The sequence below is a fragment of the Podarcis pityusensis genome (assembly GCF_964106645.2).
Source record: "Podarcis pityusensis genome assembly, chromosome: 10".
NCBI classification, from domain to species: Eukaryota; Metazoa; Chordata; class Lepidosauria; order Squamata; family Lacertidae; genus Podarcis; species Podarcis pityusensis.
The window spans coordinates 75,493,398-75,512,643 of NC_138035.1; the positions used below are offsets into that span (position 1 = coordinate 75,493,398).

Genomic DNA, 19,246 nt, shown 5'->3' on the forward strand with positions numbered 1-19,246 from the left:
GCAAAAATAAAGAGGGGTCACCTGTTGAAATGTCTGAAATTGCTTCCATCTTGTCCAGGGAGAACACTGTACCTCAGCAGTGAGTATTGCTGTATGATTTAGCAGCTGAATTTAGGCAAGCCTTCATCTTAATCTATGCAGTGTCAACTAATATAATCTAGGCCAGATTTCCTCAGATGTTGGACTATAACCCCCATCATTCCTAGGCAGCCTGCTCAATGATGGAAGTTGTAGTTGAAGAACATCAGGCAGCGGAGGGTGGAAGGCTGCCCTAGGCAAAGAGATCTGTGGATTCTGGCTTTCAAACCCTCCATCAAATATATACTTTTGGGGGCTGAAAGGCAGGGTGGAAATGTTTTTATGGGGGAAAAATTATATAAGTTGAATTTTTCATAGAGTACAGAGCTAGGGACAGTGTGTGTGTGTGTGTGTGTGTGTGTGTGTGAGAGAGAGAGAGAGAGAGAGAGAGAGAGAGAATTCAGCAGTGTTTATTTTTGGTTATTAGTTTGTTAATGCTGTTTTGCAGGTTATGTGTGCTGTGAATATGACTTTTTTGTTGTGGTTGTGATGTTTGCCTTTTTTTTTAGTAGTATTGTTTATCGTATTTTGTAGAAAGTGGTTGTTTTACCAATGATTGCTAAATATTCTATAAGATTTATGCTGTAATTGTGAAGTTCTGTTATATTACTGTTATTTATTATTTGTGAGCCACTTTGTGATTCGTGTGACTGAAAAGCGGCACAGAAAGATAATAAATGAAAATGAAATAAAATGAAATGAAATTGTTTTATAGATTTCTTCCTGTTTACATAGGGGTGGGGACAAGCAAATAGTGTCACCAATGAAATAAATGTTCCTGTGAATGCACGGATTGCTAACTTCCTGTCACATGTGAGACCATGGAATAGTAGTCTGAAATAAACATGTATCACATATTTCAAATTTGCAGATGACACCAAACTGGGAGGGGTAGCTAATGCCACAGAAGACAGAATCAGAATTCAAAATGACCTTAACAGATTGGAGAACTGGGCACAAGCTAACAAAATGAATTTCAATAGTGACAAACATACGGTTCTGCACTTAGGCAGGAAGAAGCAAATGCACAAATATAGGATGGGGGACACATGGCTTACTAGCAGTACATTTGAAAAGGATCTAGGGGTCTTGGTGAACAACAAGCTTAACGTGAGTCAACAGTGTGATGCAGCAGCAAAAAGAAACAATGCTATTCTAGGCTGCATCAACAGAAGCATAGTGTTCAGATCAAGGGAAGTCATAGCACCAGTGTATTCTGCCTTGGTCAGACCACACCTGGAATACTATGTCCAATTCTGGGCACCACAATTTAAAAAGGGTGTTGACAAGCTGGAGCATATGCAGAGGAGGGCAACCAAAATGATCAAGGGTCTGGAAAATTCTATGATTCTAAGTCTTTACCTGGAGGCTTGTGCTGTTGTCTGAAAATGGAGAACTGAAGAAACCACTCACTATGCTCATTACTGATTCTGTGACATACTTCTCCAGAGATGCATCTGCATGTTTTCTGTCCGTGGTTGTGTTACAAACCTAGAGCAGACAGAGGAACTGCATGAAGAATGTGTGAAAACAGCAGCTCCCATCCATCACATCCTCCCATTTTTATTCAATGTAAAACAAAAGCAAAAAACCACCACCCCTCCTTATACAGTAGGTGATACCAAATATGGAACAATAAAGCTCCATTTCCCAGGGTTCAGATCACTAACATGAGTCACTTTTTTACATTTAAAGCAAATTTTCAGTTATCATGAACACATGTGCTTGGCTTCCTATTCTGCTTTTTCTAAAAAAAATAATAAGGAAAATGTTAAAAAGAAGACAACAAAAAAAGGGATAATTCAAAAGGAAGAAAAGGAAGAAACAAAACACGTATAGTGATGGTACAGAAGGGTTAATGGCACAAGAATGTCTTCCATTTCTCAGTCTGCATGGAGTTCTATGACATCCTGCCAGATAACTGAAATTTATCATCTGTTCCTGCTTTTTAAGTAAACTATTCATTTATGAGCTACAAGATCTAAGAGGCCATTCTTCTGTAACAAGACACCTGGGAGATTTCCACCTCTGTAGAATGATACAGTGCCATACTTACAGCCACAAAGGAAGACCTGGCTGTCTGTTCACAAATTGTTAGAAAGCAGCTGCTAAAAAGGGTTGGATGTGCCTTCATCATATGAGAGGTCAGTTGTGGATGCACTGTTGGAACTAAATACATGCAACAGAGGTGCAATTTTCTGCACAGTAGTGAGCAGAAAAACTAAAAACAAACTATTTAGGTCAGGAGTACCAACTTGAATAAAATATTGGGGGGAGGTGCCCCACATAATTGATCACAAAACACACACCATTTGAACAACAATGTTCATCAACTTGTGGTCCCCCTCAAATATTTCATTGGGGGGGATGAAAGGGCATTGGCCGCTAGAGTTGGCTCCTATGATCTAGATCAAGTGAAGATCTCTCCTTATAGACTGAGCAAATGAAACTCCCCAGCTATTACTGAATTGCATGTGCTCCAAAACTGTGAAAACTTTAAGTTTATTATAGAGCTTGACTGCTACTGAAGGTATGAAGTTGTGTGTCAGGGAAGAGTTAGAAGTTTCCAGTTTATCAGAGGGAGAAAGCATTCCCCAAGGGGGGAGGGAGAGCAGTGAATCTAATAGAAGGGAGCAAGAGGAACAACAGGGAGGGACCGGCTGTTCACAGGAAAGGCAAGGGTTAAGTTCTAGCTCAGATTGGGAGGAGGGGAGATACAGGCCAGCTCTAGCCAGGAGGTTAGAAAAAAGAGCGGGAAAGCGAAGGGAAAGGCGCCTTCGCCATTTTGAGAGTGGCTGGCCACGGGGAAGCAGAGCTCAGAAGGTATCTGAAATAAGTGACTGAGGAATAATAGTTAAGAACCGTTTATAAGAATGTTTTGTTAATACGCAATAAAAAGTTATAAAAGAACAAGAAGCGTTTGTGTGGTGATCTGAAGAGGACAACGACCAGGCCTGACAGAATACCTTCTGCTCTGCGCCTCTTCACTATAAGTAAAGAAGGAGAAGCCAAAATGGAGGGAGCTGTGGCGCCAGTTGGGCAAGGAGAAACCCCAGCACTCCAGCTAACATTACAGGACTCATGGCAACAGAACCTACAGTTGAAAAGTCAAGTCGACGTACTATCAGCAGCATTGGGAGAACATAGAACCATGTTGCAAGCGACGCGGGGAGACAGAGTGAGTAAAACATTTACTGTACGTCCGCGTAGCTTCAAGGGAGAAAGCTCTGAATACATGGCTTTCAAGACAGAAATTTCTTACATAATTGAGATAAAGGATAAAGAATTTCAATCTGAGCAAGAGAAGGTTGCTTATGTGATTAATTTCTTGGAAGGGAGGGCTAAGGACTGTGTTATACCCCTAATATCTCGGAGGGATGCCGCCCTAGGAAATCTACAAATGTTTCTGCAGTATCTAGACACGATTTTCTTAGACCCTGCGCATGAAATAACCACAGCTAGGCAGCTGTTGAGAATGAGACAAGGAAAAGACACTGTGGGAGTTTATTGGTCCAACTTTAGTTTGCTGGTGCAGAAATTAAAATGGGATCTGAATTCCCCAACAGTTGCAGCCCTTTTTAGGGAAGGACTGAATAATGAGATTTTAGAGCAATTGGCCCAAATGCCAGAACCTAGTTCCTTGGACTCTCTGGTCCGAACATGTCTGCAATTGAGCCTACGCATAGAATGGAGGGCTAGTGAAAAGAAGGAACAATGGAGACCGCGATGGCGGGAAAACAATATCGAAAGTACAGAAAGCAGAATGGGCAACGTGCCAGGAAGAGAGCGGCCAGAGCCCATGGAATTAGGGGCAGCCAGACCCCTCCCAGTTACTACCTCTTCCATGGTAAGAGGAAATGCAGGGAGAGGAAGAGACACGAGGCGTTGCTTTGTCTGTGGAAAACCAGGGCATCTAGCACGACAATGTCGCAATCGTAAAGGATGGGAGTCTCTATCTGGAGCAGACATGGGAGAAGACAATTGCCCAAAGGAACTGCATCAGGGAAACGAATGTCCCCGGCTGGAAATGGGAGCTTGCAGCTGGGTGGAGGAACAATACAAGGCTCTCACGCGGAACCACCTATCCCAAGACTGACGGTGAAGGTGCAACTACAACTACCCAATGGACATAGGGTCCAGGTAGAGGCGCTGTTAGACTCAGGAGCGTCAGCAGATTTCATAGACCAGAAATTGGTACAGGAACACAAAATCGCTTTGTTACCTTTGAATTTCCCACTACGAGTGAAAACAATCGACGGCAGACCACTACTGTCAGGAGAAGTGACTTACGAGACTCCACCAATGAGAATGGATATGAGTCATCACTCAGAGACCAGGGCATTTCATGTGACCAAACTAGCTGGGCACCCGATAGTCCTGGGCATGAGTTGGCTCAATCGTCACAATCCAGTGATTGCCTGGCATCAAATAATAATATAATAATAATAATTTATTATTTATACCCCGCCCATCTGGCTGGGTTTCCCCAGCCACTCTGGGCGGCTTCCAAAAGAATATTAAAATACTATGATACATCAAACATTAAAAGCTTCCCTAAACAGGGCTGCCTTCAAAGGTCTTTGGTTTTTGGTTCGATCTATTGTATGACACATTGTTTGGGGCAAAAGGGGAAAATCACGGTGGAAGTAATGGGAACAGAGGTGGAAGGGAAGTTGATGGGGAATGAAAGTGAGATTCCGTCACAATATATTGCTTATCGGGATGTTTTTTGTGAAAAAGAAGCGGATAAACTTCCACCACATAGGCCCTATGATTGCAAGATAGATCTAGTCCCTGGGGCACAGTTGCCACCAAGCAAGATATATGCCATGTCGGAAGTAGAATCTGCAGCATTGAGGGAATTCCTGCAAAAGAATTTGAAGAGAGGTTTAATTAGAGAGTCCACGGCCTCGGGGGGTGCTCCCGTCTTTTTTGTCAAAAAGAAAGGGGAGGAAGGGGCACCGAGATTAGTATGTGACTTCAGAATCCTTAATAGCCAAATGAAGCCTCGCGTGTGCCCACTGCCACGTATAGATGACCTCTTAGAGAGAGTAAGGTCAGCCAAAGTCTTTACCAAGCTTGATCTACGAGGAGCATATAATCTGATAAGGGTCAGAGAAGGGGATGAGTGGAAAACCAGTTTTTGTACTAAGTATGGTGCATTTGAATTCTTGGTAATGCCTTTTGGCTTGCAAAATGGCTCAGGGGTATTTCAAACCTTCATCAATCACGTCTTGGCAGGTATACTGGATCAGTTCTGTGTCTCTTATTTAGATGACCTCTTAATATATAGTGAAAGTATGGAAGAACATGTAAAACATGTCACGCAGGTGTTAGAGAGATTGAGGACCAACAGGTTATATGTGAAGTTAGAAAAGTGTAAGTTCCACACACAAAAGGTGGAGTTCCTGGGATATTGCATTTCCCACAAAGGGGTGCACATGGACCCCAGTAAAGTTCAGGCAGTGGTGGAGTGGGAGGCACCTAAAACTAAGAAAGATCTACAGAGGTTTTTAGGATTTGCTAATTTCTATCGTAAATTCATAGGTAATTACTCCAAAATCACAACGCCACTGACTGATTGTCTAAGAGGCAAGGGGCCATTCAGATGGTCTGAGGAAGCACAGAAGGCCTTTGATAAATTAAAGGTGGTGTTTGCTTCAGAAAAATATCTTATGCACCTAGATCCAAGTAAGCGTATAAAGGTAGAAACTGATGCCTCTGATAGGGCTATTGGGGCCATTCTGCTGCAACAGGACAAGGAAGGGGACTGGAGACCCTGTGCATTCTACTCTAGAAAATTAAATCAATCAGAACAAAACTACACCATATTTGATAAGGAACTTTTAGCTGTGCATGCTGCCTTTAAAGTGTGGAGACATTTTTTGGAAGGGGCGTCACATCAGGTGGTGGTACAAACAGATCATAAGAATTTAGAGTATTGGAGAACTGCTAGACAGCTAAACCAAAGGCAAATTAGGTGGGCAGAGTTTTTTGCTGGGTTTAATTTTAGGATTGAGTACATCAAAACGTTCGTGCAGACGCGCTATCGCGCAAACCTGAGTATATGGAAGGGGAAGCACCTCCCAAGTTGCGAGAAATGCTGAGATCGGATCAGTGGGGGTGTGCAGCCGTAGTAGTGGACGGCAGGGAATTCCAGCTGTAGTAAAGTTAGTATCGTTTAGAAGCTGTTCCTTGGTCAAGCAATGAGAGTGAGGCCTTGTGGGTAACCAACAAGCCACAAGGACCATGGGAAATAAGTTCTGTCCCTTTAATCCCAGACTAACAGGCACCCAGGGTGTGAAAGTTTTATTATGGGAAAGGAAACCCCTGATTTAATGGAAGGCTTGACACCTGGGTCCAAGTTCTGTGCATTCCCTTAGTGATGTTATCTGGCCTTGATTGCCTGGGAATGTGCATCTGCAGAGGCGCCACGGAAGGGAGGAAAACCCTTTGATTTAGGCTCTGGGTTCTTAATTGGCCCAGCTGCCAGAAGTTAGATTGATTATCCCGCAAGCCGGTCATTGGAGAATTTAAAAATAATCAAGAGTTACGATTGGTTTTGGGGGTTCCGACGCCACGTGTGAATCAGGGATAAAAGATCTGGGAAATGGCTGAGAAAGCGCGCTCTGCAATCCGCAAATCGCCCGGCTGCTGATGTTCCATCTAAGTAGCTGTCCTTACATCCTTTGTGATGGAGAACTGCGAAAGCCTCTGAACTGCGGAATCTTGAAAGGACTCTAACTATCCCTTTTGTGCTTTAGTTGTGAGTATGTAAGCCAGTTAGATTTCACAATGTTTTTATTTTTCTTGTCTGTAACTTACTAAAGAAGTGCCTGCTATTTTAGCATGTTTTCTTATGTTCTTTTAAAATAAATTTTAAGTAAGAAACTGTTTTGGTTTGTGTGCCTTTCCGGGGGAAAAGCTAATTCCTAGCCTTACGCTTAGTTACGCTCTACCGTAGAATTTCTGTCTGCAAGTCTGCGGATTCAACTTGTAGAGTGGGGATAACCAGTAATAACAGGGTACAGCCTTCTCCCTGGGTTGTGACTCTGGGTTCCCCGGAACAGAGGGAGTGGTGGCAGCCTTACCGGTGTGATTTTGTCCTGTTTCTGTATAACGTGGCTTTGCCTGCCAGCCCTGTTCAAGAAACCTGATCTGGCCGGAGAGCAAAGACAGGTGAGGGAGGAGCGAGCGGCTGGGGGCGAAGTTTACTACACCAGCGATTGACAGTAACAGATGAGTTTGCACAAAAGAAAATGGAGGAACTGAGAAAAGGTAGAGGGGAAGAGGAAGGTTTCAAAGAAAAAGATGGATTGTTGTACAGGAGAGGGGTGCTGTATGTACCTGCAGGTGAATTAAGAGGTAAAGTGTTGAGGCAACATCATGATAACCCGACTGCAGGACATTTTGGTAGAGAAAAGACCCTGTATCAGATCACACGGCAGTTCTGGTGGCCAAAGTTGAGGGAGGAAGTAACACAATATGTAAGAGGTTGTGAAGTATGTCAACGAGCCAAGGCACCCAGAGCAGCTCCCGCAGGGTTGTTGCAACCTATGCCCACGCCGGGAAGGCCTTGGGATGTGGTGTCTATGGATTTTATAACGGATCTACCGTCATCGCATAGGCATACAGTGATCTTTGTGGTGGTTGACATGCTAACCAAGATGGCACATTTCATACCATGTACCAAAATTCCGACCGCACAGGAAACTGCAAAGATGTTTTTAGATAATATTTTTAGGTTGCATGGTGTGCCATCACAAATCATTTCAGATAGAGGGGCCCAATTTACATCACAATTTTGGAGGAGGTTAATGCAGTTACTAGATGTGGAGCTAAGCCTCACGTCGGCGAGACACCCGCAAACCAATGGGGAAGCTGAAAGAACGAATGCAACACTACAACAATATCTGAGGTGTTATGCTGGTTATCAGCAGAGCGGGTGGTTAGAGAAGTTGAGTCTAGCAGAGTTTGCGTATAATAATGCAATGCATGTGTCTACGGGCAGAGCCCCATTTGTGGCAAACTATGGCTTGCACCCAAGGGCATTCCCAGGTCAAGAGGAGCAGTTAGCAGTACCAGCAGCAGAACAAGTGATAGAGGAGTTGAGGTGCATTCATGAGATATTGAAAGAGGATTTGGAAGAAGCTAAAGAGGCTTACAAGAGAGCTGCAGACAGGCACCGGCGAGTTGGGGAAGAAATCCAAGTAGGGAGCTGGGTATGGCTGTCTACCAAGGGACTACCAATACGAGGGAGGTGTAAAAAGCTAGAACCAAGGAGATTGGGACCTTTCCAAGTAAAGGCTCAAATTAACCCAGTCGCTTTCAAGCTTCATTTGCCTGAAAATATGAGAATACACCCTGTATTTCATAGATCTTTATTGTCAGTGTTTGTACCAGCGCATAAGTATCAAATTTCAAGGGAACCACCTCCTTTTCCCACCATGATGGGGGAAGAGGAGACCGAAGTGGAAGAGATATTAGACTCGAGAATAAGTAGGAGGAAATTACAGTATTTGGTTGCATGGAAAGGGTTAGATGAGTCTGAGAACTCATGGGAACCAGCAGAAAAAATTAACGTTCCAGAATTGCAGAGAGAATTTCATAGAAAATATCCCCACAAGAGTTCATAGGGTTCGGTCCTTCAGAAACAGAGGAGAGCGAGAAGGAGGAAGGGGGGCTTAGGGGAGGGGGTGATGTCAGGGAAGAGTTAGAAGTTTTCAGTTTCTCAGAGGGAGAAAGCATTCCCCAAGGGGGGAGGCAGAGCAGTGAATCTAATAGAAGGGAGCAAGAGGAACAACAGGGAGGGACCGGCTGTTCACAGGAAAGGCAAGGGTTAAGTTCTAGCTCAGATTCGGAGGAGGGGAGATGCAGGCCAGCTCTAGCCAGGAGGGTAGGAAAAAGAGCGGGAAAGCGAAGGGAAGGGCGCCTTCGCCATTTTGAGGGTGGCTGGTCACGGAGAAGCAGAGCTCAGAAGGTATCTGAAATAAGTGACTCTGAGGAATAATAGTTAAGAACTGTTTATAAGATTATTTTGTTAATACACAATAAAAAGTTATAAAAGAACAAGAAGCGTTTGTGTGGTGATCTGAAGAGGACAACGACCAGTCCTGACATTGTGCCACAAAAGATTCTTCTGCCCTGGACCACTGTGCTTCCCAATAAAACATGTGTTGCCCTTCTTAGGATATGTGCTCTCACATACACTGAGAGGATGTCATGCTTAAGGGATTAGGCCTCTGAGTAAACATAAAGAGTAAGGATATCAAGGCACAAAATATTCTGATGCGCCTGAGGAGAAACTTTCTCTCAATAAATCTTCCTGATTTGCTAAGGACAGGCAGTATCTGAGAGCAATAAGGGAAAAACACATAGAACAGAAGCAACTGAAGGGTCCTATCTCTAAATGATTGGGGAGCTTTTGCAACATTCATTCTTGATGCTAAACGCATACTCCAAGTCCTGAAAGCAAGGTAAAAGTTATGTATTCGAAACATATGGTCTGTGCCTCCATCTAAAATAACTCTCTTCTCCCCTCCCTGCTTCTCTGAATAAATAAACTCAGTAATCTAGAAGGCTTGGGTAGCTCGAACCACACAAGGCTCCATGAAAATAGAATAGAAGAGAGCACTTTTGACATTCTACTCTAATGGATGGGATGGGTAGCAAGAAAAACAAGGAACAGAGATATAGAAGGAATGTTATTGTCAGAGCTGCTTCCAGATCCTAGCTCACAGAGGATCACGCTAGCCAGCGATCATTAAATAAAAGTCTTTATTGAGTTACAGTTTCCATTCTCAAGCTGCTGCGTGCAACTCTACGTCTCATGGTTAGATCGGCGAAGCTCCATCTGAGTCTCCGCCCCTTGTACACCAACTTAATATCCTAGCCTTGCTCCACCTTTTCCGCCTGACTGTTCTTCTCTGGGTCCCTCTGCCCCCCGGGGTCTCTTCCTTCCGGGATTCCTCTGACGCTGACGCTGACCCCCCTGACTCTTCTCCCTCCTTTCGGCGGGCTTTAGGACCTGGCTCCCTTTCCGGGCTGCCTACTGCGCCACCTTCCTGTGCATTTGAACTTGGCACGCGCGCCCAACCTTCCACCTTCCGTCTGACCGTTTCTTCGCTCCCCGATGGAGGTGTGGCCACTCCTGACTCGTGCCCTCCCCCCTGTTGTGAGCTGCCAGCGCTTGATCCCTGGCGCCCTTCCTCTTCCCTGCTCTCTGGCGGTGACGCTGGTCCTGATTTCCAACTGCTCCCCTCTGAGTCCCCTCTGGCTCTATCTTCCTGGGGTGTCCCCCTAGGCTCCCCCCTTGCCCTGGCCACTGGTGCTCCTTTCTGTGAATCTTCTGATTCACTGGAAAGACTCGGAGATCTCGGGTCGTCGTCATCACTCATCTTTTCTTCTGCCTCCTCTCCCTCGCTCTCTGTTTCCTCCCTTGCCCTTGCCTCTGCTCCTGAACCCCTGACAGTTATCAGACAGCTACTAGAAATGCTTTCAAAGAGAAACACACACACTTTGGGGTGAATTAAATGATACCACTGAAAGTTAGTGCCAGATGCTGGTGATGGTTGCTCGTGAGGCAGGACTCCGACCTGTCTTTTACAGGCTTTATTTTGGTGCAAACTATTTACAGTGCATAACCCCAAAGTCCATGACTGTCTCAGCCACTAGCAGATTCTGGGAGTGGCCCCTTCCGGCTTTTCCCCCAACATAAGAACTTGGACACCCCAACTCTCCGCCTCCCCTCCTTATGTTTCACCCCTCTGCGCAAGCAGGGCAACAGAAGCGTGTGTGTCTCCTGGCCGGCTGTGCTAGGTGAGGCGCTTGGGCTCTCAGTAGCATCTTCGAGCCTTCCCTCCACCAGGCTACTTCCTTTCCCCTCTGCTCCGCTGGAGGTGTGGCTTTCCCTACTGCCAGACGAGGAGCTGCTTCTCAGAATCAGTGGAGGTTCCCTGTATCCCCCGCCTCCTTTCCCCGTTCTGATGGCAGTCCCCTGTCTTGTTCTCCTGTCTTGTTCCCTATATAAAGATCTCAGGGACGAGACCATCACACCACTCCTATCTGCCATCCCGGGCCGCTCTTGTGAAGCCAAATTGTTCTCACTCCAAGCCGACCAGAACAGCTCGACAACAGAGAAGGTTGCTAAATTTTTCGAGAGAGCAATGAGACTGAGAGCTGCTATCTGAATGACATCAGTGTCGTCACCCGGACTCCTCGCCTAGGATCTTATCATTATTATCTTTATGTTTTATTATTAGTATTTTATTATCTCTGCTAAGTTTTAGGTACTGAGATTTTTAACTTATCTGCATCTGGTTATTATTATCTTTCTCTCTGTCCTGACCATCCCTCCGAGGTTATATTTATATTTATAATCTTTCAATTTGGCTGGTCTATTTACTTAACCGACCTGGAACAATCTACCAGAGAAAAGGCCGCCGCCCATGGGACAGAGGATCATTGATGAATGATAATCCAGCTTCTACCTAGGATTTTAATAGGTCATAAGATTATACGGTAACTATATTTGTAATGTATTTTTGTCGGTGTTTGTCCTTTGATGCTATGGCCTGTTGGGTACGCAAATAAAGTCCTTGTTGTTGTTGTTGTTGTTGTTCCCCTGATAGTTAGGAATAATTTTCTCTTATTTTACTTTACAAAGCATCACAATAACTTGATGCAAGGCAACATCAGTCATGTTTGCTAAATGGTCAATATGGATTTTGGCAACATACCTTTGCATTGTGCCACTTGTGCTAATTCTACACCTGAGGCCAAAGAAGGTCTGTGGATATTCCTCTTGGGAGGATGATGCTGTGCCAGTTTAGGAGTGCACGATCTTTCATGACAAACATATTAGATGGGGCAAGGGGAGGAAATGCTGCCCTCTGTAAATTGGACATGTTAAAGCACAGAAAATCCTTCAGAGTAATAAAAGTATGCTCTGTAGTTTCAACTAACCAGCAGCTTCAAAAGTGATGCATGAAACAGTTCAGTGGGTTTACCTGAGGGCTTCCTGAAGACATGTGAAAACAAATTAAAAGACAGTAGCCGGGGGGGGGGGGACACCCCCCAGCCCTCAAACTGGTAATAAAAAATGCACACAGAGGCACACTGGCTTTCCTGCTGTATAAAGATCATTAAGCAAACAGTCTGTGAACACCTAGAAAGGAATGCTGTGATCACCAATAGTCAGCATGGATTTCTGAAAAATAAGTCATGTCAGACTAACCTGATCTCGTTTTTTGACAGAATTACAAGCCTGGTAGATGAAGGGAACACAGTGGATGTAGCCTACCTTGATTTCAGCAAGGCATTTGACAAGGTGCCCCATGATATTCTTGTAAAGAAGCTGGTAAAATGTGGTCTTTACTATGCTACCACTCAGTGGATTTGTAACTGGCTGACTAACCGAACCCAAAGGGTGCTCATCAATGGTTCCTCTTCATCCTGGAGAAGAGTGACTAGTGGGGTGCCACAGGGTTCTGTCTTGGGCCCAGTCTTATTCAACATCTTTATCAATGACTTGGATGATGGACTCAAGGGCATCCTGATCAAATTTGCAGATGACACCAAACTGGGAGGGGTGGCTAACACCCCAGAGGACAGGATCACACTTCAAAACGACCTTGACAGATTAGAGAACTGGGCAAAAACAAACAAGATGAATTTTAACAGGGAGAAATGTAAAATATTGCACTGGGGGGGGGGGGAATGAGAGGCACAAATACAAGATGGGTGACACCTGGCTTGAGAGCAGTACATGTGAAAAGGATCTAGGAGTCTTGGCTGACCACAAACTTGACATGAGCCAACAGTGTGACGCGGCAGCTAAAAAAGCCAATGCAATTCTGGGCTGCATCAATAGGAGTATAGCATCTAGATCAAGCGAAGTAATAGTGCCACTGTATTCTGCTCTGGTCAGACCTCACCTGGAGTACTGTGTCCAGTTCTGGGCACCACAGTTCAAGAAGGACACTGACAAACTGGAACGTGTCCAGAGGAGGGCAACCAAAATGGTCAAAGGCCTGGAAACGATGCCTTATGAGGAACGGCTAAGGGAGCTGGGCATGTTTAGCCTGGAGAAGAGGAGGTTAAGGGGTGATATGATAGCCATGTTCAAATATATAAAAGGATGTCACATAGAGGAGGAAGAAAGGTTTTTTTCTGCTGCTCCAGAGAAGCGGACATGGAGCAATGGATCCAAACTACAAGAAAGAAGATTCCACCTAAACATTAGGAAGAACTTCCTGACAGTAAGAGCTGTTCGACAGTGGAATTTGCTGCCAAGGAGTGTGGTGGAGGTCTTTAAGCAGAGGCTTGACAACCATATGTCAGGAGTGCTCTGATGATGTTTCCTGCATGGCAGGGGGTTGGACTCGATGGCCCTTGTGGTCTCTTCCAACTCTATGATTCTATGATTCTAAAAAGAGCAAGAGGGCTGGGTTGAATTCATGCTACTCAGATACTGGAGTCTAAGTTCAGCTAAGGCATAACTGAGGCACCAGAAGGACTGAGAAATTTCATCTCTACTTTGAACTGTCACTTAAGAACTTTATGGAGCCACCGAAAATACGTAAGCACTTGCTTTTCTAATTGTTAGCTTTAGCAAATACTCTGCGCCCCTAACACAGAGTAGCCCAGTGCTCCTCTCTGTGGGTATTGGTTCCTCCAACGTCAGGAGAGAAGTGCCAGGCCACGTTGTGCTGGGGGTGTCTGCGTGGGGGCACCTGCTTTGCGCCCCCTCATTAATACGTACCTGGGGCCACAGCCCATCTGGCACCCCACATTGTAGGTCCCTCATTCCAGTGACTCATGAAAAAATAAACATAAATTTAACTTAAAACAGAAACATAAAACTCCAGCCCACTGCCTTTAATAAAGATTATTAATGATTCAATATTAATCAGTATTTAATGATTCATAACACTTACCCTTGCCATATCAACAAGAAAGTTTTCAAATAGTTTCCAGATGTGGTTACTGGTGTAGATTTCCTTCATTTCCACCTCAGTGTCTACATAGCAATGATTGACAAAGTTCACATATGCTATCTTCACCTGGAACATAATATTTTTTTAAAATGAATCAGGTAAGCCAAAGTCACTACATATGTATTTTCTTGTAGTCCATAAAATACTGAGCTGGTTGGCATGTAATGGCTTACAACAAAAATGCAGACCAGAGGAGCAAAACTGACACCATCTCTTCTCCAAGAGCCCAAATATTTGCAATATAAATATTGGGATTGGCACAGCATTATGTGTGAACCAGCTCACAGTCAAGAAGACTCAGAAGTCTGACCATATTAAGATTTGACAGCTGCACTTCCTAGCACAATTTCCCAGTGCATTTCCCAGCACAATTTGAAGTGCTGGCTTTAACCTTCAGGGCCCTAAATGCTTTGGGACCAGGTTATCAGAAAGACCATCTTTTGCTGTATTTACCAAACCAAACCTTAAGATCCTATTTGGATACCACAGGAACACACCCTCATCCTTTCTTGTGGTAGCACTGAGGTTATAAAGCTATCTTCCCAGGAAGACTCACCTGGCACCATCTTTGTGGTCCTTCTGGAACTGGGTCTTACCCTTTTTATTTACCCAGGTCTTCTAAGCAACTTTAGTATTCCGGAGCTCTCATTTTTAAAATCTTTGATTTTAATCTTGGGACTGTTGTGAACTCTTGTATTTGTGGTATTTACTTAGTTTTGATATTATTATTATTGGTATTATTGTTATTGTTTTATCTATTTATATCCCACCTATCTGACTGGGTTTCTCTAGCCACTCTGGGCGGCTTACAACATATCTAAAAAAACAATACAAACATCGGTCCTTTAAAATTTCTCATTTGATAATTTTAGGTTGCATTTTATATTTACCCTGATTTGTAGTATTTATTTTAAGTCACCCAGAGAACTTCAATATTATGGAACTGGATGCAAATAGTGGAAATTATTAAGGCAACCATCTATGGAAGTGAAAGGAAGTCAACATGTATGTTTCAATATGTAATTTCAGTCTTCTACAGTGAAGTCAGATGCAACGAATTCAACCACACCACAATCTCCTTATGCTTCTTTCGCAATAGTTTTATTTTTTAATTGTATATCAGCACAACTGCTATTCCCTGCCTTGTTCCTGTCTCTTAATATACTTAAGAAATGTTTAGGAATTGGAGTATTGACATGTCCAAGGCCTATATCTATTTTGTACAAAGACACTTAATAGCACAAAATGGCAGCCTGGCCTTAGTTTAAGTGGCAAAACACAATTGCTTGTATTATTTCCTGTTCCGAAATTACAACCTGGTGCCACATTAGTGTGTGGTGTAGAGCAAGGGAATCAACACTTCATTGTTTCATTCAATAAGAAATGTCTTGATTTCCTTCTTTGTTAATAACAGTTTAACGCACAATAGAACCCCGTTTTCAGCCTGGCATGCTGTCTTTATTTTTTTGTTTTTAAAAACAGGCACTGAAAATATTATTATAATTATGCTTCACATTACACTTGCCAGCTTCCACCGTCACAGAAACCGCCATTGTAGCTGTCAGGGGCCTGCCATTGGAACAGGGAAGGGAGGCAAAGGGGCCGTTGGGATACAGGGAACCTCTGAAAAGCTTGCGAAGCAGTTCCTCTTCCTGTGGTGGGGAAAGCCACACCTCCAGTGGGGAAGAGGGAAGGGACCAGAGGTTGCTGTTGGGAGTCCCAGCGCTGCACCTCGTCAGTCGGAGGCTGGGGAAAGCCCCATCTCCCGGGTAAAGGAGGGGAAAGGGCTAGAGGGATGCTGCTGGAAGCCTCGGCACTGATCCTTGCCAAGCCGGTCAGGAGGGAAGCACACCTCTTCCGTCACCCACCTTGCGCAGAGGCATAAAACGCAAAGGAGGAAGGAAAAGGCTGGGGGTGACTAAGCTCTTATGTTGGGGGAGGACCTGGAAACGACCACTCCCAGATTCTGCTAGCGATTGAGGCAGACATGAACTGATGGTTCTGCACTGTAAATAGTTTTGCACCAAAATAAAACCTGTTAAAGACAGGTCGGAGTCCTGCCTGGTTACTCATGAGCAACCACCACTGCCATCTGACAGTAGTAATCAAGAAAGAGAGGTAGGATGGGACTGGGAGAGTCAGGGAGGCCGCATAGAAGTGCGCAGCCCAGTCCAAACAAGATCCAACCTCTCTAGTGACTGGAGCGAGGGAAGTGGGCAGGGACCCATAGGGGAGCCACACTAAGGGAATCACCCCGGGAGAAGACGGGCGCTGCGTTGGCCCTCTCCTGCTGACAGAGGGGTGCCACTGGCAGCTGGAAATGGAAACAGGATCCAAATCATTTTTTAAATAAATCCTTTTCCTTAATTTCCTTAACGTATTTTTAATACATTTCCCCCCTCAATTTTTTTACCTCCATTTTTCTAACTCTTAAGAATTAAAATGGTGGTACCCATAAAGGAGCCCTGAACCAACAGAGGCCACTTCCTGGGACCGCCACTTCAGCCCTGACTCCCCCCCGCCCCCATTTTTTAAATTAAATAGTGGGAAAAGAAAATAGAATAAAACTTTTAAAAGAGTCCTTTTTTGTGGGGTGTCCTTCCTCCTCCTGCCCGCCCTTTATTATCAACCTCCTTTTTTAAAACAACAAAAACAAAACAAAACTTTTTTTCTACATTATTGTGATTGCTATTGTTATCTTCCCCTCTTTTTCCCTTTTCCCCCCTTCCCCTTTCCTTTTTCTCTTTAAAGAGAATACATATATACATATAGAATTCTATTTTATTTCCCCCCTCAAAGGGGTTTTCTATATACTTTTTATTTTTACTTTTTGTTACGTACTGAAGTTCTCACCCTGGGCCAGCAGGGGGATACTGTAGTTATGCAAATGAAGGATCGAAAGTGACATTCAGTGATTGGATAGTTTTAGAAAGTTGTTACAGTAACAAGGTACTGGAGCTCTATATAAGCAGGCTGACTGAGCCCTTCAGTTCAGTTAAGTTCTGGCCTCAGAATAAAGAAGAGCTGTTTGAAGAATCGCTGTGTCGTCTGATATGTTCACCCACAACTTGACACTTTTATTATTTGATATATATAAATACTACTTTCATACAGCACCACCTCAACATCTTCAGTTTTTTGTTTTTTCTTTCTGTTTGTTTTTCCTTTTTCCTTTCCTTTTTCCTTTACTCTTAAATTTCCTACCCCCTCCATCCACCTCCTTTATCTGTCTTTTCTTTTCTCTCCTTCCCCCCCAAACTAATAATAATAGGAAGAAGAAGAAGAAGAAGAATCATATACCTACATAAATGTATCTCCCCATCCACTTTCAATAGTAACCCCCTGCCCTTTTGTGGTCATCTACTTCAGGGTGAGTCCTTTAAAAGAGGCCCTGTGGATACAGAGTACACATGTTCCACAGGGCCTCTTTTAAAAGACTCACCCTGTATAACTTGAATCACCACTGCAGAAGTGGAGTGGAGGCTTCGCGCTGAGAGATCCCCATCTTCACTCCTGCTTGCATGCAAGTAGGAGTGGGAGCGGGCTGAGCGCCTGGTTGCCTTCAGGTGGTGCAGGGGCTCTCAGGTGCAGCTTCTGGGCTGCCGCGACCTTCCCCAACCCCAGCAGCTATTCAGCCTGGCTGCCTTTATGGGGTTGCAGGGGATCTGATGCGGAGGTGGGGACTCCTTTAAACTTCTCCCTTGAGGGGAGTGCAGCCACAAACTCCTCAATGGAAAGTGTGATGGAGCCTGCACCTCCCCAGCAGAGCAGCCCGATCCCACCCCTACTTGCCTGCAAGCAGGAGCAGGCTGGGGGGGTGGCGACATCCCTTGCCTGCTTGCTTGCCGCCCAGCCCGCCTTCCCTCACTAGGAAAATGGAAATGTGGCACTCAAATCGGAAGTTATACTCAGAACAGAGCATGTTCGTCTTCCGAAAACAAGGACTGAATGAAATGTACTTATTTCAAGAGAGCACCAGTAAGATAATTTTTAACCCAGGTTAAAGTTAATGCTGCTGTTATGTACACATTTTCCTCAGTGTTCAGCTTCAGTCCAAGCTGAAAGTTCATTTACAGTTTGTCTTTATGAGTAGCAGTTTTCCCTTTAATAGCAAAGTAACTAAAAAGTTAAGGGACGCAGGTGGCGCTGTGGGTTAAACCACACAGCCTAGGACTTGCCAATCAGAAGGTCAGCGGTTCGAATCCCCGCGATGGGGTGAGCTCCCGTTGCTCAGTCCCAGCTCCTGCCAACCTAGCAGTTTGAAAGCACATCAAAGTGCAAGTAGATAAATAGGCGGGAAGGTAAACGGCGTTTCCGTGCGCTGCTCTGGTTTGCCAGAAGCGGCTTAGTCATGTTGGCCACATGACCCGGAAGCTGTACGCCGGCTCCCTCGGCCAATAAAGCGAGATGAGCGCTGCAACCCCAGAGTTGGTCACGACTAGACCTAATGGTCAGCGGTCCCTTTACCTTTCCCTTAACTAAAAAGTTAAAGTCAATAAAGTCAAAGGTTATTCTGCTTTAATACCTCATTTTATTCAAGTTTTAGTTTAAGAATTAAACTCATGCATATACTGAAATTTTCATATTCTCAAAGAATACAGACATGGTGCTTCTTTTTGAAAGGACAAGGCCCTTGTCAGGAAACAATTTTAAAATGCTGTGCAACACTGGAAACAGAGACCATGCAGCTTCTCTGGGTATATACTCCATGTTTCTAAACAGAATTAGAGCAATACAATACCTACACAGCTGAAGGAAGGCTATTGATAAACAATTTGATAGTCTTGAACATAACACCACATTCCCCACTCCCCAACAACCCACAACTCACACTCTCGGCACCCTGCTCCTGCTCTAAGGACTCCACCCATAACACAAAAAGAACCACACATACAAAAATGGACCCCCCCAACCTTTCCGTCTCCTCCTTTACCACACAAAGGCAACAAACAATAGAAAAAAAAATAGGAAAAAGGAAAACAAAGAAAGAAACCCGTACCAACTAAAACAATACCCCAACCTCAATAAATCAATCCACAAATAGGCTAAAATCTGACACACAACCAGCACAATGATAGTGCCAGAGTGTACCAATACCCATATCCCCACCCCAACATACCAATGATGTTGTTAATAACACTGACAACATTGCGTATAAATCTTATACCCAA

The 19,246-nt window shown here is 44.3% G+C and overlaps 1 protein-coding gene across 6 annotated transcripts in view; it reads right to left on the reverse strand.

Moving 5' to 3' along the window:
* ITPR2 (inositol 1,4,5-trisphosphate receptor type 2) overlaps nt 1–19,246 on the reverse strand; it is a 370,362-nt gene that overhangs the window by 176,569 nt on the left and 174,547 nt on the right. For all 6 annotated transcript variants that reach the window (XM_081023379.1, XM_081023378.1, XM_081023377.1 and 3 more), the window contains 2 exons: nt 14,016–14,141; nt 1,441–1,569 (listed from right to left, as the gene is read on the reverse strand). In XM_081023379.1, the coding sequence (XP_080879505.1) occupies nt 1,441–1,569; nt 14,016–14,141 (255 nt within the window). The remainder of the gene's footprint in view (nt 1–1,440; nt 1,570–14,015; nt 14,142–19,246) is intronic.